The sequence below is a fragment of the Nomascus leucogenys genome, chromosome 5 (assembly GCF_006542625.1).
Source record: "Nomascus leucogenys isolate Asia chromosome 5, Asia_NLE_v1, whole genome shotgun sequence".
Lineage (NCBI taxonomy): Eukaryota > Metazoa > Chordata > Mammalia > Primates > Hylobatidae > Nomascus > Nomascus leucogenys.
This window is the reverse complement of record NC_044385.1, coordinates 26647563-26670119: the sequence shown is the minus strand read 5'-3', so window position 1 is coordinate 26670119 and position 22557 is coordinate 26647563. Positions and strand designations below refer to the sequence as shown.

Genomic DNA, 22557 nt, shown 5'->3' with positions numbered 1-22557 from the left:
CTACATAAATTTGATAATTTGGTAGTTTTTCTAACCAGAAACTTTCATAATATCACAGAAATACAGAAATCCTTTTGTTTCTGTACCAAAGATTATTTAGCATTTTTTGATGGCTCACTGTAATGTAGCATAGTCTCTTTTTAAACTTCAGTTTAAATTCTATTTTTCTGATTTTAAGAGTTCCTTTTATTACCTTATTCTAATAGGAAACAGTAATGGCCTTTTAATCCTAGAAACTTAACTTTTTCAACTCAAGAAGTTGGTTCTAAATCACTTTGTGGTAAGTAGTTTTCTGTCATAGGAGTAATAATCTTTGAGAGACTTTTGGAACTTAAAATTGTGATTAATAATGTTTAGTAAATAGTCAAATTTTCTACTAATTTTATGTTACCTTAGATCTTCTTAAAGCATATTCAATATGTGCTAACAGTTATAGAGTTATATCTCTAATTTTTTTTCAGTAAAATTGTTTGAAGTTATTGAAACAGAGAAGACTCTCTATTTAGTCATGGAATACGCGAGTGGGGGTAAGAATGAGGGTGATCGAAAAGTTCTCTTTGCTGAGACATACAGAAATATTAACACCTAAGAGTTCATTATGATATTTATGTCTTCACTGTTAATTAATATATTGTTTTATTTAAATGCCTTTAAATTACATCTTAAGGAAAATTCAGTGTTTACTTTTAAGACCTTTCGATCCTATATTATAAATGGAATTTTTGGCTTATTTACATTTTACTTAGGGACATTTTTTGAAATGTTAAATTTGTATTTTCGTCTTATAAATGTATTGATTCTGTTATCTAAATTTTACTATATCATATCATGATTAGAAACTCTTGGCTATCAGCAGGGAATCTCAAGTACAGAATGTATTTAATAAAATCTATAATAAAAGCTTGTTCTAGGTCAGGTGTTTATTTCACAGATTGTTCACATATGACAGATTCTCAATATACATACATGTCCAAGATAATTCATAAAATGAATTAAGTATTTCAATTTAAACAAGTATTGATCTGTACATTTTATATGTTAGAGGACTGAGTTGACAGAGAGATAGCAAGATGCATTTGTAGTAGAATATCACATATGTTTTAACTACCATGGTGTCAAAAATAGGAATGATTTTTAAACACTGATATGTGATAGAAAATCACCTTCATCTCCTGCACTTTCCCTTAAAGGAGAAATGTGTCAGCTCAGAATCACTTTTCTTTTAGACTTAGGACTTCACTTTCTCAGAAATGGGTTGAAAATTTATGGAATTAATCATTTAATAAGTAAAAATAAAGAATACTTAAAGGGAGGTTTTAAGGGCTCAGGATTTAAGCAACTGAAGAAGAAAGAAGGCAGCTGAACTTATTTGGCTGATTGATTTTTTGCTAATCAATAGAAAAACTTAGTGTTGAACTTACTATTGAGCTCTTTTAGCTAATGAAATTTATAATTTTTATGGTGATTCAGATTTTATGTGAACTAGAATAAAACCGATTTATCTAGTCTGTAGCAACTAAACTATATTTATACTGTCTCGTATTTCTTTTCTTTTTTCTTTTTCTTTTTTTTTTTGAGACGGAGTCTTGCTCTGTAGCCCAGGCGAGAGTGCAGTGGCGCGATCTCGGCTAACTGCAAGCTCCGCCTCCCAGGTTCACTCCATTCTGCTGCCTCAGCCTCCCGAGTAGCTGGGACTACAGGTGCCTGCCTCTGTGCCTGGCTAATCATTTTGTATTTTTAGTAGAGATGGGTTTTCACTGTGTTAGCCAGGATGGTCTCGATCTCCTGACCTCGTGATCTGCCCGCCTCGGCCTCCCAAAGTGCTGGGATTACAGGCATTAGCCACCGCGCCTGGCCTCATATTTCTAAAAAACTTTACTATAGATGTTAATATATTTAATTGTTTTTGCAGTTGTTTATACAGATTGAATATTTTAGTCCTTTTTTTTTTTTTTGCAAAGCTTTCATCACCTGAAAAAAATATTTCAGTGTAGGTTCTTTTACTTAACTTGAAAATCTATCATTAATGTTTATTATGATAGGATTTTAAAAATTATATTAAAACAGCCATGTAAATTTCCATAAAATGTGAATCTATAATAAAACTAATGAATCTACAAATACCACATAATGAACTATTTCTCTATTTTTATGTCCTTCAGTTAGATTGCTATAATACTGTGTCTCATGGGAACCCCAAATATTAATTTTAGTTTAGTTAGAGTCTTTTCTTCCTTTTAGTGATATAAAATTTAGAGAAATGGGCTATACCCACTTTGATTTGGGAAATCATAGACTGCTAAAATTCTGTAGACACCCTTCTCTTTTTATAAAGGCCCACTGCAAGGCTGTGTTAATATTAATATGTGTACTGACTTAATGGTTAATGGTAAGTACAGTCAACTCTCTATTGGTGCTAATGAAGGGGAGTAATGGCTATAGTAAGAGTATATAAGGCCTTCACTGCTCTCCTTCAGTAGCATATTTGGGAGGCACAGTGGGGAGTAGTGTAGAGAAATAGGTACAGGAATTCAGACCACACCAGCCGGTCTCATTAAATTCTGATTCCTGCGATAGGTTTTCTTTGAGTTTTGCAAGTTAGTGATTCTGTAACAAAAACCATCATGGTTCTGTGGCAGTAAATCTAGAATCATTTTCTTGCCTTTTTAATCCATAAATGGCAAGGTGACTCTGGAAAATAAAACACTGAATATTTTCCCTCTGAAATTTCTAGTGGGTTTAGGATCAAATCTGACATGTACACTAGAAAGGTAATGTGAATAAGAATTAAGTTAGACTGCCTCTTTGCCAAGAGTTGATTCTGGTTCACTAATGGAGTGAAAATTTTCAGTGATTAGAAAATCAAAGAAATCTTTTTTTTATTTTGAACCATGTTTAATCCAAAGGAGCCTATTAAAAGTAGATTTCAGGACTACTGTGGAATGATGTGTTTATTCTTTCTTTTGTTCATTCAAACAACATTTATAAAACGCTTACCATGTATCAGGTAATGTTCTAGGTGCTGGGAATACATGAGTGAGCAAAGACAAAGTCCCAGCCCTCAAGACACTTACATTCTAGTTGGGGAAGTAAATCATACACAAACAATATATGATAAGTACAGGACTATGTCATGTAAATACCTGGGGTAAGTGTATTCTAGGCAGTACTTAAGAGTAGATCCAAATTTTTCGAACTCTTGTATGTATCTTTCCTAGCCTAAACTTGCATATCTAGAATTAACTGCTATGATGGGTTAACTAGAATTAACAACTATTACCACATATCTAGAATTAACTACTATGATGAGTCAATTAGAGCATCCATTCATTTCTCTGTTCTCATCATCCCATTTAATCACTTAAGTATGCTTAATATTATATAATATGCTGTCTAACATTGTAGATTTATTAGTTTCATGTGACATACATTCACTGCATATTTGATTTTTAATATTTTATTTATTTCCTAGGATTGATATTGCATATGTATGTAATGTATCTGTATACCTAGGTACAAAAATGCCATTTATTGAGTGCTTACTATATGCCAGTTGCTGTGCTAAGCACATGCATTATTTCATTTAATTCTCACGACAACCATGTGAGTAGGCAGTAGGTAGAAACTGAGTCTTAATGAAGTTAAGAAATCTTCCTAATAATGTCTTTCAGTAGTACTTACGGCTAAAACAAAATTCATACCAAAATTGGTCTGATTCTAAAGTCTGAGTTTTTTTGTTTTTACCACTTTGCTATACTTTACAAGAACACTTTAAGCCATTTTGTGAGTTTTTAATATACATGTATATCTATCTGGTACAAATTATAAGGACACAAAAATAAATTTAATCCTTATACTAAGATAATATTTTATTTTTAAAATTGTAACTCAAGTTTAATTTAGTTTTAAGCTATTCCTAACTAGAGAAAAAGGAGAAAAACTTACAGACAAGTAAAGTAATGGATCCAGTAGAAAATTTATACAGCTTCTAGTTATTTTTAAATTATTTCACCAAACATTTATCTATCCACTTTGTGTTCTGCCATGAAGATGAAGATGCAAATTAAGTACAGATATTATGATGATTTTCAAGTAATTTACAGTTCATCTGGGGTAATAGAGATACACAAATGATTTAATTCTGTATAATTTGTGGCTAACTACTAAAATGTATGAAATGAGTAAAGTGAAAATAAACACAGAGTATAGGAAAGGAAAGAAATAAATCAATGTGGATAGAAGTAGTGAGATGGAATTTTATCCAGACTACATGACAGGGAGAATTTAAAAGAGCAATCCAACAAAACACACTTCATCATTTTGTTTGAAATGTAGGCCCCAAATATAAAGCCAAATGTAATTTTTGATTGCCCAGGCTGTGGCTTCCCTTTACTAGAATGGATAATAAAGAGTTGACTGTATTATTACATAATACTTGAAAGCAGAAAGCAAGTTTTCTTGGTTGTGTTTTTATGACTTATTTTTTAAAGAGTTTTGCTAAATCACAAACTGCTACAGATACTCAATTTTATGTGTAATTTTTTCCTTTTTTCTATTCATGTGTTAGTTTGTAACTTACATAAACTAGCAGAAAATTGTGGGCCAAAAGTTTCTTTATAAACAAGGAAAAAACTTGACATTGCATATATTGTTAACCAAAAATCTATGTATATTTTACTACCTGCTTTACCTTTCTGATTCAGGTGAAGTATTTGATTACTTAGTTGCCCATGGAAGAATGAAAGAGAAAGAGGCCCGTGCAAAATTTAGGCAGGTATGGAAAGTAGTTTTCAACTTTGTTTTGCTGATATTTGTAGCGATGTACAATGGACAGTATTACAAACTGGACTTCACAGCACATGGTATTTTAAAAAGAAGAATTCCTGCTTTCTTATATTTTTAAGGATGGAAAACTCCTAAAAAATAAACCTTTCTGAATTTGAATTTAAATAGTTGCAGATGGTTATTTTTAGATTGTCGTAAAGAGTAAATATTTATAGATGAGACTCACCTTATTAACTCTCTGAGAGTCCTGGAAACATAGACTAGACTGAGATAGTTAACCCTTTGAAGTCTTTATCCAGTAATTATTATAAATTATTACTGGCTTTATATATACAGCATATATGTGTACTGTTTAAAGAGATTATTATATTCTTTTAATCAAAGATGTTTTGGTGTTTAAACTCATTTTTGTAGATTTAAAGAATATGGTCAATTTTATTTAACCAAGTAGGCAAGAAACTCCAAATTGTGGCAGAGGAATATGGTAAGATACTCATATTTCCAGTTCAACTTGAATATGACTTATTACAGAAATGATAACATAAGAAAAAATAAATTTATCTAGAATTTTGTTTTTAATTTTTAGAACTGAAGTGATTGAAATAAGCATACATATAAGTTACCATATAAATAGCAAATTAGTGAATTGTAAATTGTAAGCATACATATAAGTTACCATAGAAATAGCAAATTAGTGAATTGTAAATTGTTTATAAAATTTACTAAAGTTTAAGTGGATAATTTACTATATCCTAAACTTTTATCAAATTTAGAATTTTAAAAATGGCTCACTACCTCTTCTGCCTGCATGGACACTAATTCTACAATTAAAGAGGTTCTGTAATCAGTATGTTGGGAAAAGACCAAATACTGATATAAGATCTTTCTCTAAGATATATACGTATGTGTTAACATGTTAAACAAATAGAGAAGTCCTGAAAGGGAGGGGAGGAAAAAGCCTGTTTAACTTGTTGTAACATGGCATTCTCCAAATTGACAATGAAATGTGTTTGTTTTGTGAAACCTCTGTTATTAATATTTCACAGAATTATTGCTTTTTGGAACACAATTTGTGAAATGCTTTATACCAAAGATATGCATAGCACTTTTATTTGGGATAGATTCCTAGAAATATTCGTATTAAAATAGCTGAATATAAAGACAACTGGTAATAAAGAAAACAACATTAAGAAACTGAATGGCATTCAACCACCTACTGTTAAATTATTTTCTATCCTGGGATGGAAGTTCAAGCTTACCCTTAAATAAAGTATTACACACATCATTTTTAAAAATTTTTATTTATTTTATTTTATTTTATTTTTCTTCCTTTTTTTAATTATACTTTAAGTTTCAGGGTACATGTGCACAACATGCAGGTTTGATACATAGGTATATGTGTGCCATATTGGTTTGCTGCACCCATCAACTCATCATTTACATTAGGTATTTCTCTAATGCTATTCCTCCCCCAGACCCCCACTGATGTTCCCTGGCCTGTGTCCTAGTGATCTCCCCCCACCTGTGTCCAAGTGATCTCATTGTTCAATTCCCACCTATGAGTGAGAACATGTGGTGTTTGGTTTTCTGTCCTTGTGATAGTTTGCTGAGAATGATAGTTTCCAGCTTCATCCATGTCCCTGCAAAGGACAGGAACTCATCCTTTTTTATGGCTGCATAGTATTCCATGGTGTATATGTGCCATATTTTCTTAATCCAGTCTATCATTGATGGACATTTGGGTTGGTTCCAAGTCTTTGCTGTTGTGAATAGTGCCACAATAAACATGTGTGCATGTGTCTTTATAGTAGCATGATTTATAGTCCTTTGGGTATATACCCAGTAATGGGATTGCTGAGTGAAATAGTAGTTCTAGTTCTAGATCCTTGAGGAATCACCACATTGTCTTCCACAATGTTTGAACGAATTTACACTCCCACCCACAGTGTGAAAGTGTTCCTATTTCTCCACATCCTCTCCAGCATCTGTTGTTTCCTGCCTTTTTAATGATTGCCATTCTAACCATTCTAACTGGCATGAGATGATATCTCATTGTGGTTTTGATTTGCATTTCTCTGATGACCAGTGATGATGAGCACTTTCTCATGTGTCTGTTGGCTGCATAGATGCCTTGTTTTGAGAAGTGTCTGTTCATATCCTTTGCCCACTTTTCGATGGGGTTGTTTGTTTTTTCTTGTAAATTTCTTTGAGTTCTTTGTAGATTCTGGATATTAGCCCTTTGTCAGATGGGTAGATTGCAAAACTTTTCTCCCATTCTGTAGGTTGCCTGTTCACTCTGATGGTAGTTTCTTTTGCCATGCAGAAGCTTTTTAGTTTACTTAGATCCTAATTTGTCTATTTTGGCTTTTGTTGCCATTGCTTTTGGTGTTTTAGTCATAAAGTCCTTGCCCATGCCTATGTCCTGAATGGTATTGCCTAGATTTTCTTCTAGGGCTTTTATGGTTTTAGGTCTAACATTTAAGTCTTTAATCCATCTTCAATTTTTGTATAAGGTGTAAGGAAGGGATCCAGTTCAGCTTTCTACATATGGCTAGCCAGTTTTCCCAGCACCGTTTATTAAATAGGAAATCATTTCCCCATTTCTTGTTTTTGTCAGGTTTGTCAAAGATCAGATGGTTGTGGATGTGTGGCATTATTTCTGAGGCCTCTGTTCTGTTCCATTGGTCTGTATGTCTGTTTTGGTACCAATACTATGCTCTTTCAGTTACTGTAGCCTTGTAGTATAGTCTGAAGTCAGGTAGCATGATGCCTCCAGCTTTGTTCTTTTTGCTTAGGATTGTCTTCACAATGCAGGCTCTTTTTTGGTTCCATATGAATTTTAAAGTAGTTTTTTCCAATTCTGTGAAGAAAGTCATTGGTAGCTTGATGGGGATAGCATTGAATCTATAAATTACCTTGGGTACGTATAGCCATTTTCACGATATTGATTCTTCCTATCCATGAGCATGGAATATTCTTCCATTTGTTTGTGCCCTCTTTTATTTTGTTGAGCAGTGGTTTGTAGTTCTTCTTGAAGAGGTCCTTCACGTCCCTTGTAAGTTGGATTCCTAGGTATTTTATTCTCTTTGTAGCAATTGCTAATGGGATTTCATTCACGATTTGGCTGTCTGTCTGTTACTGGTGTATAGGAATGCTTGTGATTTTTTGCACATTGATTTTGTATCCTCAGACTTTGCTGAAGTTGCTTATCAGCTTAAGGAGATTTTGGGCTGAGATGATGGGGTTTTCTAAATATACAATCATGTCATCTGCAAACAGGAACAACTTGATTTCCTCATTTCCTAATTGAATACCCTCTATTTCTTTCTCTTGCCTGATTGCCCTGGCCAGAACTTCCAACACTGTGTTGAATAAGAGTGGTGAGAGAGGGCATCCCTGACTTGTGCTGGTTTTCAAAGGGAATGCTTCCAGTTTTTGCCCATTCACGGAATGCTTCCAGTTTTTGCCCATTCAGTATGATATTGGCTGTGGGTTTGTCGTAAATAACTCTTATTATTTTGAGATACGTTCCATCAATACCTAGTTTATTGAGAGTTTTTAGCATGAAGGGCTGTTGAATTTTGTCGAAGGCCTTTTCTGCATCTATTGAGATAATCATGGTTTTCATTGTTGGTTGTTTATGTGATGGATTACGTTTATTGATTTGCGTATATCGAACCGGCCTTGCATCCCAGAGATGAAGCCGACTTCATCATGGTCGATAAGCTTTTTGATGTGCTGCTGGATTTGGTTTGCCAGTATTTTATTGAGGATTTTTGCATTGATGTTCGTCAAGGATATTGGTTTAAAATTCTCTTTGTTTGTTGTGTCTCTGCCGGGCTTTGGTATCAGGATGATGTTGGCCTCATAAAATGAGTTAGGGAGGATGCCTTCTTTTTCTATTGATTGGAATAGTTTCAAAAGGAACGGTACCAGCTCCTCTTTGTACCTCTGGTAGAATTTGACTGTTAATCCGCCTGGTCCTGGGCTTTTTTTGGTTGGTAGGCTATTAATTATTGCCTCAATTTCAGAGCCTGTTATTGGTCTATTCAGAGATTCAACTTCTTCCTGGTTTAGTCTTGGAAGAGTGTATGTGTCCAGGAATTTATCCATTTCTTCTAGATTTTCTAGTTTATTTGCATAGAGGTGTTTATAGTATTCTCTGTTGGTAGTTTGCATTTCTGTGGGATTGATGGTGATATCCCCTTTATCATTTTTTATGGCATCTATTTGATTCTTCTCTCTTTTCTTCTTTATTAGTCTTGCTAGTGGTCTATCAATTTTGTTGATCTTTTCAAAAAGCCAGCTCCTGGATTCATTGATTTTTTTGAAGGGTTTTTTGTGTCTCAGTCTCCTTCAATTCTGCTCTGATCTTAGTTATTTTTTGCCTATTGCTAGCTTTTGAAAGTGTTTGCTCTTGCTTCTCTAGTTCTTTTAATTGTGAGATTAGGGTGTCAATTTTAGATCTTTCATGCTTTCTCTTGTGGGCATTTAGTCCTACACGTTTCCCTCTACACACTGCTTTAAATGTGTCCCAGAGATTCTGGTATGTTGTGTCTTTGTTCTCATTGGTTTCAAAGAACATCTTTATTTCTACCTTCATTTTGTTATTTACCTAGTAGTCATTCAGGAGCAGGTTGTTCAGTTTCCATGTAGTTGTTTGGTTTTGAGTGAGTTTCTTAATCCTGAGTTCTAATTTGATTGCACGGTGGTCTGACAGATAGTTTGTTGTGATTTCTGTTCTTTTACATTTGCTGAGGAGTGCTTTACTTCCAACTATGTGGACGATTTTGGAATAAGTGCGAAGTGGTGCTGAGAAGAATGTATATTCTGTTGATTTGGGGTGGAGAGTTCTGTAGATGTCTGTTAGGTCTGCTTGATGCAGAGCTGAGTTCAAGTCCTGGATATCTGTGTTAACCTTCTGTCTCATTGATCTGTCTAATGTTGACAGTGGGGTGTTAAAGTCTCACATTATTATTGTGTGGGAGTCTTAAGTCTCTTTGTAGGTCTGTAAGGACTTGCTTTATGAATCTGGGTGCTCCTGTATTGGGTGCCTATATATTTAGGATAGTTAGCTCTTCTTGTTGAATTGATCCCTTTACCATTATGTAATGGCCTTCTTTGTCTCTTTTGGTCTTTGTCAGTTTAATGTTTGTTTTATCAGAGACTAGGATTGCAACCCCTGCTTTTTTTTGCTTTCCATTTGCTTGGTAGATCTTCCTCCATCCCTTTATTTTGAGCCTATGTGTGTCTCTGCACATGAGATGGGTCTCGTGAATACAGCACACTGATGGGTCTTGACTCTTTATCCAATTTGCCACTCTGTGTCTTTTAATTGGGGCATTTAGCCCATTTACATTTAAGGTTAATATTGTTTTGTGTGAATTTGACCCTGTCATTACAATGTTCGCTGGTTATTTTGCCCAATAATTGATGCAGTTTCTTCATAGCATCGATGGTCTTTACAATTTGGCATGTTTTTGTAGTGGCTGGTACCAGTTGTTTCTTTCCATGTTTAGTGCTTCCTTCAGGAGCTATTGTAAGGCAGGCCTGGTGGTGACAACATCTCTCAGCATTTGCTTGTCTCTAAAGGATTTTATTTCTCCTTCACTTATGAAGCTTAGTTTGGCTGGATATGAAATTCTGGGTTGAAAATTCTTTAAGAATGTTGAATATTGGCCCTGACTTTCTTCTAGCTTGTAGGGTTTATGCCAAGAAATCCGTTGTTAGTCTGATGGGCTTCCCTTTGTAGATAACTCAACCTTTCTCTCTGGCTGCCCTTAACACTTTTTCCTTCATTTCAACCTTGGTGAATCTGACAATTATGTGTCTTGGGGTTGTTCTTCTCAAGTAGTATCTTTGGGTGTTCTCTGTATTTCCTGAATTTGAATGTTGGCCTTCCTCGCTAGGTTGGGGAAGTTCTCCTGGATAGTATCCTAAAGAGTGTTTTCCAACTTGGTTCCATTCTCCCCGTAACTTTCAGGTACACCAGTGAAATGTAGATTTAGTGTTTTCACACAGTCCCATATTTCTTGGAGGCTTTGTTCATTTCTTTTTACTCTTTTTTCTCTAACCTTATCTTCTCGCTTTATTTCATTAATTTGATCTTCAGTCACTGATAGCCTTTCTTCCACTTGATCAAATAGGCTATTGAAGCTTGTGCATGCATCACGAAGTTCTTGCACCATGGTTTTCAGCTCCATCAGGTCATTTAAGGTCTTCTCTACACTGTTTATTCTAGTTAGCCATTCGTCTAATCTTTTTTCAAGGTTTTTAGCTTCCTTGCGATGGGTTCGAGCATCCTCCTTTAGTTTGGAGAAGTTCGTTATTACAGACCTTCTGAAGCCTACTTCTGTCAACTTGTCAAAGTCATTCTGCATCCAGTTTTGTTCTGTTGCTGGCGAGGAGCTGTGATCCTTTGGAGGAAAGAGGCCTTCTGATTTTTAGAATTTTCAGCTTTTCTGCTCTGGTTTCTCCCCATCTTTGTGGTTTTATCTACCTTTGGTCTTTGATGTTGGTGACCTACAGATGGAGTTTTTATATAGATGACCTTTTGGTTGATGTTGATGCTATTCCTTTCTGTTTGTTAGTTTTCCTTCTAACAGTCAGGTTCCTCAGCTGCAGGTCTGTTGGAGTTTGCTGGAGTTCCACTCCAGACCCTGTTTGCCTGGGTATCACCAGCGGAGGCTGCAGAACAGCAAATATTGCAGAACAGAGAATATTGCTGCCTGATCCTTCCTCTGGAAGCTTCGTCCCAGGGGGCCAGCCACCTATATGAGGTGTCTGTCAGCCCCTACTGGGAGGTGTCTCCCAGTTAGGCTACATGGGGGTCAGGGACCCACTTGAGGAGGCAGTCTTTCCATTCTCAGAGCTCAAATGCTGTGCTGGGAGAACCACTGCTCTCTTCGGAGCTGTGAGACAGGGACGTTTAAGTCTGCAGAAGTTGCCTGCTGCCTTTTGTTCAGCCATGTCCTGCCCACAGAGATGGAGTCTAGAGGCAATAGGCCTTGTTGAACTGGGGTGGGCTCCACCCAGTTCAAGCTTCCTGGCTGCTTTGTTTACCTGCTCAAGCCTCAGCATTGGCGAATTCCCCTCCCCAGCCAGGCCGCCGCCTCGCAGATCAATCTCAGACTGCTGCACTAGCAGTGAGCAAGGCTCTGTGGGTGTAGGACCCACCAAGCCAGGCACAGGAGAGAATCACCTTGTCTGCTGGTTGCTAAGACCTTGGGAAAAGCGCAGTATTTGGGCAGGGAGTGTCCCGTTTTTCCAGGTAGTCTGTCACGGCTTCCCTTGGCTAGGAAAGGGAAAGAACCCCAACCCCTTGTGCTTCCCTGCCCTGCTTCAGCTTGCCCTCCGTGGGCTGCACCCACTGTCCAGCCAGTCTCAGTGAGATGAACCAGGTACCTCAGTTGGAATTGCAGAAATCACCTGTCTTCTGCGTCGATCATGCTGGGAGCGGCAGACCGGAGGTCTTCCTGTTCAGCCATCTTGGAATGCCCCTCAACATGTATTTATTTATTTTATTTTATTTATTTTTTTTTTGAGACGGAGTCTTGCTCTGTCACCCAGGCTAGAGTGCAGTGGCGCTATCTTGTCTCACTGCAACCTCCGCTTCCTGGGTTCAAGCGATTCTCCTACCTCAGCCTCCCAAGTAGCTGGGATTACAGGCACACACCACCACACCCAACTAATTTTTGTATTTTTAGTTGACAGGGTTTCAGCACATTGGCCAGGCTGGTCTTGAACTCCTGACCTCAGGTGATCTGCCCACCTCAGCCTCCCGAAGTGCTGGGATTACAGGTGTGAGCCACTGCGTCCAGCCACACACATCGTTTTAAATATTACTCATTTAATATCAGTCACAGTAGCTTTTGTTAGTAGCAGACCAGCAAGAAAGTTCCAATTTGCGTTAAATATTCCCATTGGAATCCTAATGTATATTTTAAAGATTATTGCTACTTACTCTTATTTTTTAAGGCAGCTAGTTTTACTTATTTTTTGATAGATGTAGAAAACTGTACTGGGTACTATATGGAATTAGAGAAGTTGGAAATGCCTGCTATTTTAAAGAGCTTTCCATCTTTGCTGGTGAGCGAGAGCAGGACAGGAGGTTGGGACATAGATATTTTTATAGAGATACAAATAATTACTAAAATTGGCTTGTTTTTAAATAAAGTCTGTAATATTTTGAAATCATCTTCATATTCTTTACATTGCAGAGACTGAGTGCCAAATGAATGCTATTTAAATTGTAAAACAATGGCAAATATTTTCTTTCTAATTTATTTATTTACTGTAAATTTTAAATGTATTTAGTATCTATATATGTTTTCCCAAAACTAAAAAAGTTACTAACTCACATTTTTAGAAACCAGAGATATGTAAACATACATACACATGGACACACGTACATTATTTTGTAGTTACCTGACTAAAGGTAAATTTATACTTAAATTTATTTTTGAGGAGCTTATTTTTATTTATGGATTTGATTTAAACTCTTACGGACTTAATGAATATACATTTAATTTTATTTGCTTTTGTATTTTAACAGTGAAAGAATGTATGTATTAATACTGTGTCAATAAGGATAAATGTATATACGTCCTTGACCTTACTCTTAGAAATACCGAAGGCACTTGGGCATTTTAAGACCACTGAGCAGCCATTGCCCATAAAATGCTTTTACATTCCTTAAGACTTGAGCCTACAAAAAAAAAAAAAAAAATCATAATATTGATTCAATTCTTGCAATATCAAGTCTACCACTTATAAGTATTAATAATTGCGAAGTAACCCTGATGACGCCACCTCAATGGAAAACACTGATGTGTGTGGTCTTACCGTCAATACGCAGCTGACAGTAAATCATGTTTTCAGGATCCATTAATAGAAGGCTCATAGGGAAGTTCCTATATCCTATTTATGGAAGTACAGAATGATTTGAGATGGGAAGGTCTAGCTGTAAAATAATGCAGTAAAAATTGGGCTTGTGGAGGGGGATTCTTGCAGTGAGTCAGAAGGCAGAACTTCTTTCACGGCAGAAATTGTTCCCTGCTAAGCAAGTGTGGTAATACTATAATAAACTACCACATTTGACTGATAGCTCAGAGTTCATAGAGTTTGGGTAGAACACATGCTTAATGCAGAGGATTCTTTGTAATTATCTTTCCATTCTTGATGCTTTGAGGCTCAGGAAATGTTTGATTCCAGAAGTACCTATAGAACTGTTTTCATAGAGACCATTCTGTCTGACATGAGTTGCATGGCCTCTGATCATGTTTGGTAACCAAATTATTATCTGTTACATACCTTCAGTGGATCATACAAACATGTGACTAATAAAAGATAATGTCATTATCAGCAAATTTCTGTCACCCATGGTACAAAAATCTTATAATATGAGCATATTATAACCTATATAGTATATCTGATAAAATATACATATAAATGTATATATCTTTTGGCTAATGAACATAATTTAGTGAAAATTGGATATTAGAATTTTGAAGCATATTGCTTAAAACTAATACTACAAAATGTTCATCATTAGAACCTTCTGTATTTTTGGGAATCATACTTCAAATTGATTATAATCATTCCCAGTCACCCTGCCCAAGAACATCTAGTGGTTCTGTAGTACCTGCCTAGTTTTGAATTCATGACTTTTACCTACCTATTTGTCAAGATTTGACTCCCACTGTCAACCATTTTTCCACCTCCTTTTCTTTACATGATTTTTGGTTTGGTTTGGTTTTGTGGGGTTTTTTTTTTGTTTGGTTGGTTGGTTGGTCTTTTTGTTTGTTTCTTTGTTAGTTGTTTTTGAGATAGGGTCTCACTGTGTCATCCAGGTTGGTGTGCAGTGGTGTGAACATGGCATACTGCAGCCTCGACCTCCTAGGCTCAAGAAATCCTCCTGCCTCAGCCTCCCATGTAGCTGGGACCACAGGTGCACACCACCACACTTAGCTAATATTTTTATTTTTTGTAGAGATGGGGTCTCACTGTGTTGCCAAGGCCTGGTCTTGAACTTCTGGCCTCAAGCGATCATCCTCCCACTTCAGCCTCCCAAAGTGCTGAGATTATAGGCATGAGTCCTACCTGCTTTTCAAATACACAGTTCCCTTGTCATTAATGCATTTCATCACCTCCCCATCCCCAGATCTCCACATTTTAAAATATTTCTGTCCTTCAAGGATGGCTTAGACCAAATATCACCTCCTTCAGGAAGCATTTCCAACTGAAATTATTCTTTATTTTTTACAAATCTCTCATAAAAGGTAGAGTTCTATGATTCTACCTTGTATTATAGGGGAATAATGTATACCTCTCTATATACAATATATAGAAAGGTAATAATATATACCTCTATATATAATAATATATACCTCCATAATACAAGGTATATAGAGAATATATACCTTATTTTCTCTTCTTAATCAGATTATAAGCGCCTTAAGGACAGAGTCCACTTAGTTTTCATTTTTGTATTTGCCTAGCAACCAGCACATTTCCTTGCACATAGCAGGTACTCAATAAACTGTTGAATCAAAATGAATTAAATGGAATTGTATATTACTCATTGTGTGTTGATGATTTTGTTTTGAATTCATGTTTTCTCTGTCTTTGAACCATTTTAATATACATTAGAATAATTTTATAATACTGAAATATCAGTTTACTTCTACTTTGAAGTTTTTTTTTCCACCCATATTCCTATTAGCATGGTCATACTTCACATCACCTTTAGACTTTTAAAAAAATCTCATTTTTGTCTCCATTTGTAAATGCCTAACATTCAAACAGTTTTTATATTTAACTGAATCCACAGAATTGAATGTTCTGATGTACATTAAAATGACCATCCTTCTATTCATCAGATGTAATTATATGTACAAAATAGTTCTTAATTGATTGCTATCAGATGCTTTCCATTTCTGTATTTTATGTAATAAAGAGCTATCATAGAATTATTTATAATCTATTTCTCTCATATTTTTGGCCTTTAGACTGTTGGGTTCCTCCTTGTTTAGTCCTTTTCTCCAAAGAGCCCTGGTGATGGTTAAAAATTATGGCTGCATACAAAATCAAGTTACAGTCATAGAATACTTCACCTGACTGAATTAGTGACAGGTTTAAGATTGAATTTCATTTTTCCCTCTTTTCTGTTGCTGATCAGGTTTCTTTTTAAGGCTCAAAAATTTTCCTTTCTCTTTATATATGAACAGATAAATATAGATATTGCTAAATACCTCATTGATAAGTTCTTAGTGAATTGGCCTCACTAAAGAAACATGCCTTGAACATATTTGATGTAATTCCTAGAATAGAGTTTTGCTTTTTTAACTTGAGACAATTATCTTAAAATACCAATTCATGTGTGCCAAAGCTTTTATTTCAACACTGTAATAAACTATTTGGCCAAAACTATAAATTGTACACATTCAGTCACATAAACAGAGAACTATAAATGATCCATATGAAATCTTCACAGCCTCTGACAAAGAAATATTTTATTGTATTTTAGCAAGAGATTATTACTTTTCCATATTTTCTGCATTTAGCAGAGAAAGTTTAATGTGTATAGTTTTCTGAACTAAAGGCATAGCATATTTATTAAATATTACCTTGAAATCTGAGTTAGTAATTTATCTAAATTGGAGGTGATTATTGGGGAAAATTGTGTTTTTTTAATAATTTGACTCTTTTATCCAAATATTTATTCCAGATTGTATCTGCTGTACAGTATTGTCATCAAAAGTGCATTGTTCACCGTGATCTTAAGGTAAGCTTCTGAGTGTAATTTTTTTAAAAAAAATCTTTATTATTAACATGTATTTAATAATAATATTAGAGCTGTCTATTTTATTGCCTGTGCTGCTAGACACTATACAAGTAGTTAGTTTTTGATTCCCACAGCAACTTTATGGAAGGTAATATTTTCACTGAGCAAATGAAGAAAATATGAGTGAGAAGTTATCTAGCTTTAGAGGTTAGACGATTTGATTCACTACTAATTAGTTTGTTTTAAATGCATAGATACGGAACTTTGTTCCTAGCCAAAAGTGTGGGACCTCAGACAGAAGCAAAGTCAGAGCACAGACCCATGTTTCCCTTACATGAGAGACAGTATTCACACTCTACCTTAAAGCTCAAAGAACTAAGGAAAGTTGTAAAACATTTTTATGAACACTAAATGTGTATAGTAGTATAAATGAGCATACTTTGGAATAAGAAATGTGTAGTTAGTCAATAAATGGTTGTGCTACATAGATTTTGTTGAAAGTGAAAACACCCTGGGCTGAAATGTTTATACCTTTTTTTCCTTTTTTCTCTAATCTTCCAAATACAGTTTGCATTGTCCCTTACATAGGAGTCTTATTTTTCTTTTTTACTTTTTTCCTCATCACCTTTATCAACTACTAGCACCAGTTTGGGTTATATTTGAATATATTATCCTAAACAGTTGTCAAAAGTCAAGTCTAATTCTGTATTTTAGCTTCATTTTTCAGAGCTTATGAATTTTCTATTGCTCCAAATTTTTCTATTTCTTGGTTTCTTTCCTTGGCTATTTTAAGGGGAATCACTTCCATGATGAATGAGAAAGAAAAGAACTGTTCCCCTGCTTCTGTGTTTAGCTCCCAGTTTATCATCTCATTTCTTATATGAAAAAAATCTGCAAAAAATAATCATGTTCAAAACCTTGTGTTTTCCCACCAGTCCAGTAGAGAGAGTTTTCCTGTACATTGCTGGAAGGAGACCTCAGAACCCCTTGCAGCTCTTCTCTTCTGAGGCAGCTTGGATACTTTGATATCCATCCAGACATTTTTAGAGAGACTGAAAAAAGTCCAGCTTGCTCACAAACAGCTGCAGAAATTTACAATGACCAGGCCCTTACATCAGAACATAAAAATAACCTGGTTTTGTCACAGTTCAAAAATGTTACAATCTAATATGAATTTTTCCAAATATATGTGCTTTTATAGTATTTATGTAATAAACGATACCCTATTTTTATTGTATATTTTGGGTTCTAGGTGTATCTGCATTTTCCAAAATAAAATGAAAACAAATATCCCAAGCTAGTATACCATAAAAAAGAAGAAAAGAAAGGTTGTGGTGGGTGGAGAGGGAAGAGATATATGATGGGCAGAGTGCTTGACTCTTATGATTGTTGGACCTTCCAGTAATACAGAGAAATCTGATTTTTGTTTAAGTCAAATTTTTTCTTTTTGGAACCTGATAAAACACATCTACAAAGTAACCTATAACTTTGTTAGTCTATCCGTCCGTTGTAATAGAGTTTAAAATAAAACATGTACAAAAGCAAGTCCTTTATTGAGTTGCTTCTGTTTACAAAAGGGACATGTAAAATATTGTCTTTGAGGGATTCTGCTTTAGGATTTTGGAAAACCATCTCAAAACGTGGAAAATTCACTGTTTTCTATGTAAAATATATGTCAAGAAGAGAATCTAGTTTTAGAACAGCAAAAAGAAGCTTAAAACAGACAAGATATAATGGAGGCTGTATTTTTTGGTCATGTTTTACTGAAACAGTACTTTGTTGAGGAAACATTCTACAAGAGAAGACAAAGGAATGAATTAGTAGTCACAGAACCCCTGACGCAGTTACTGTAGATATACCTTTGAGCCTTGCATTAACCAACAATACCCTATTAAAATAGAGCTCCTTTGGGTAATCATGTTGGTTTAAGTCCAAGATGGATTAGTATTATGTTCTTTAGAGTAGGTCATATTAAGGTACGCTTCCAGGATGTTTCTGACTATGAGGAAAAAAATGAGTTTAAAATAACCTATGAAAGAAAATGGGTTTTAAATAACCTTTCTTAAGTAGTTGCATATATGCATATAAAGAGAGCTTTCCTTATGTAGTGTTAAAATTTAGTCTTATATAGATGTAATTCAGAACTGTTATACATTGAAGTACCATACTGGGCTTCGAAATTTGATATTACATTTAGAAATGAGAGTCAAGAGATATGTAAGTTTGGAAGCTAAAACACTTTTACAAATATTTTTATTTTATGTAGGCTTTTTACATTGTTCTTTTTATTATTTTCCTTAGGCTGAAAACCTTCTCCTTGATGGTGATATGAATATTAAAATTGCTGACTTTGGTTTTAGTAATGAATTTACAGTTGGGAACAAATTGGACACATTTTGTGGAAGCCCACCCTATGCTGCTCCCGAGCTTTTCCAAGGAAAGAAGTATGATGGGCCTGAAGTGGATGTGTGGAGTCTGGGCGTCATTCTCTATACATTAGTCAGTGGCTCCTTGCCTTTCGATGGCCAGAATTTAAAGGTATCAGCTAAATTCTTTATTAATGTTTTATCCCCAAGTATGATTATTTCAAAAACCAGTTATAAGTGCTTTCTTTCACTTTTATTAAGGAACTGCGAGAGCGAGTTTTACGAGGGAAGTACCGTATTCCCTTCTATATGTCCACAGACTGTGAAAATCTTCTGAAGAAATTATTAGTCCTGAATCCAATAAAGAGAGGCAGCTTGGAAGTAAGTAAATTTTTGTACTCCAAATTTAAATTTTAACAATTAAAATATTCCAGGAACTGAAGAGCATTTTTCTCCTATGTTTTCTTAGCAAAGTTGCCAAATTATCTAATCTGCCTTTTGTTTATAGGTAGGGAAAATTACATGACTTTTTTTCACTTTCAAAAGTTGCTACAGTAGCTGTCTCTAAAAACTATTATTTCCTCTTTGTTCTGCAGTGCCGTATTAAATAAAAACAACACAAAAATAGAGGTTAAGTTGACTTTTAGTTAGAGAAAGAGGAAAACGTAGCCGCTGTCAGAAATTGCTTTGTCGAAAACAGAAACCTTGTTTTTAGTAAGTACTCAATAAATATTTCAAGGATAAAAGAAAATAGTGAAAATTCTAATCTAGTGAATATTTCACAGCTATATCTGACATTGATATCTAGCATTTAAAAATGTAGGGCCAGGCGCGGTGGCTCAGGCCTGTAATCCTGGCACTTTGGGAGGCCGAGGCGGGCAGATCACAAGGTCAGGAGACGAGACCATCCTGGCTAACATGGTGAAACCCCGTCTTTACTAAAAATACAAAAAATTAGGTGGGCAAGGTGGCGCACGCCTGTAGTCCCAGCTACTTGGGAGGCTGAGGCAGGAGAATGGCGTGAACCCGGGAGGCAGAGCTTGCAGTGAGCCAAGATCACGCCCCTGCACTCCAGCCTGGGTGACAGAGTGGGACTCTATCACAAAAAAAATAAAATAAAATAAAATAAAATAAAAATGTAATAGAAACCTCTCAACTTTAGTAAAGAAAATTTACAAATATTTAAGTACAACATATTGGAAACAGGCATTTCATTTCTTAACACATTGTTGTGTTACCTACATATATTGCATATGTGAGGTTATTTGTAATAATAGACATTATTATAAATGGACTAAGTATGTTACAGCCAAGCAAGTTCACATAACCAAAATGTCTACTATTTTTTTTCTTCTGGCACTGCAATTAGAATAATTTATTTCGTAAGTATTTTGCACATCTGTTTTTAAGAATGATATTTTAGCCTTTACTAAAATAATTTCAGAAATTCAGCATGCAATATTCACTAGTACTTTGTCTTCTTTTATTTGCCTTAATAGAAAGGGTAGAGAATTCAGAGAATTAACCTCATATAAACTGTACTTTTTTAGTGTAGCAATGGGGCTTTCTGTCATGGACTTCATGCTGCTTAGGAGGCAGCCTTATAGTGAGCCATCCCTGTGTACAGAGCTCTCAGGTTAGTGTGGGCTTTGTAATTTTATTTCCACAAATATTTTTCAGTAGAAGATACAGCATGTTTTGATGGAAGTTAGGGGATGGCAACTTCCATTGGGAAATTATTTTGACTGCTTTGTGTCAGTTGATCAATGATCATGATTTTTTTACTGAATTATTTGTTTAAATGTGATTAGTTACAGCTTATGAGTTTTATGGGCTTTTCCCCCCTTTTGGGGGTAAAAAAAATATGAGGTAATGCTTTAATAGAGAACATGTACTATATAATGCCCACTTTTATATCACTTATTTTGAAAGCTTTCCATCATTATTCGTAGAAAAATTAGGTGAAATAGTTAAAAGCTAAAATTGTTGACTCTCATATCAGTTCTAAAATAATGAACTTTAGAGAACATGTTTTGTAATCCTGTTTTGTGACTAACTTTTATCATAAGAACCCCACTTTACCTGAGTGACACTTAATAAAATGCCCAGAGTTGAAGCAGCAGCTTGGCTAATGAGCAGAGCAAAAAGAACATACAAAAATTATTTTGGGGGAATAGATATTACAGATGTCTATGGACAGTAGGTAAGATGTGCTTATGTCTTAAAGATGATTATACTAGCCAAACACTTTAGTCTTTTATCATTATTATTAACATGTTGAGGATTAAAATATTAGAGTGCTTTGAGTTGAATTTAAAAGCCAAATTTTTATTACTAAAATATTTGATCATCAGAAGCACACTCTAATATATTTCAGTATAGTTTGCAACTTTCTGTTCCAGCTTACCAAAACAAAGTTTTTCAGCTATGAAACCACGAGTCCCCACTGGAAATATTATCATAATATTATAGATATTACTATACAAAGGCTGATTTGCTTCACAGTTCCCAGAAATGACTTTCCAGGGAAACTTGACACCATTTTTTAAAAAAGAAATATTTCTTATACCATACCTTAAGAAATTCTCCTAGAAATATTGGTGACTTCAAAAATTGTTAGTCTTCACTTTTATTTTTCATACCAATTTTATTAGCTTTACAGTAAAAAATCTGTAAACTTTTTTCAAGCTATTTTCAAAATACTCATCTTTAGTATGTAAACATAACATTTTATGTGTTAGTAATGTTTTATATCATGTTCCATTCTTTTTTTTAACCTTACAAGCTTTTGATAGGCACTTCTTGCTTTGTCATAAGAATGCACTCCTTCCTTTTTAATAGCTATGTTATTCTCCTTGGGTTACGTATCATAATTTATTTAACTATTCCTGCTTATTGCACATCTGAGTTGTTTCCATTGTTTTTGATAAAAAACAATGTGGTATACTTTTTTCCCCTTTGGGATATATGCTTAGATAAATTCTTCAGAGTGGAATTACTGGGTCAAAGGGTGTAAGTGATCGGATAGCTTTTATCATTGCCAAAAGATGTGTGTGACCCAAGGCTTTTGAATGTACCTATTCTCCATAGCCTGATACAATATTGGATACAAATTCTAGTATTTGATGCCTTGCTTTAATTCGTATTCTTTTATTAGCAATAAAATGGAATATTTTTATTGAATAGTTTGTGCTTCTTCATGTATAAGCTGTCAGTGTCTTTTAACTACTTTTCTTAAGGAGTCTGGCTAATAAGCCTCATAGATTTGTACCAACTTTGTATATTTTAATATAAAATATTTTTCTGGTAATTTCCACATTTTAAAAAAATGGAACATCATGAATGTTTTTCAGTGTTACTTTAGTGTCATGAATTATTGATTAGAGTATCCTCTAGTCTTTCTTCACTATATATTTTGCTAATATTGAAATTTGATTTAGAGAACCTTACATGGTTGCATGTTGTTTCAAACTTATTTAACTTACCTTTCTGTTGCTACCAGACATAACTGTGTATTTTATTAAAGTGTTTCTTAAAGACTCGTAAGTTAAATGCCTTATTTATCATCTGTGAAAATAAAAATTAATGAAATTAGTTTCACATTCTACTAGGCCTATAGTT

General features: G+C 34.7%; 1 protein-coding gene across 5 annotated transcripts in view; it reads left to right on the top strand.

Annotated features, from left to right (window-relative positions):
* Positions 1 to 22557, top strand: part of MARK1 (microtubule affinity regulating kinase 1) — a 137837-nt gene that overhangs the window by 71903 nt on the left and 43377 nt on the right. For all 5 annotated transcript variants that reach the window (XM_030812852.1, XM_030812848.1, XM_030812850.1 and 2 more), the window contains exons 5-9: positions 462 to 527; positions 4704 to 4774; positions 16514 to 16570; positions 18872 to 19108; positions 19198 to 19317. In XM_030812852.1, coding sequence (XP_030668712.1) covers positions 462 to 527; positions 4704 to 4774; positions 16514 to 16570; positions 18872 to 19108; positions 19198 to 19317 — 551 coding nt within the window. The remainder of the gene's footprint in view (positions 1 to 461; positions 528 to 4703; positions 4775 to 16513; positions 16571 to 18871; positions 19109 to 19197; positions 19318 to 22557) is intronic.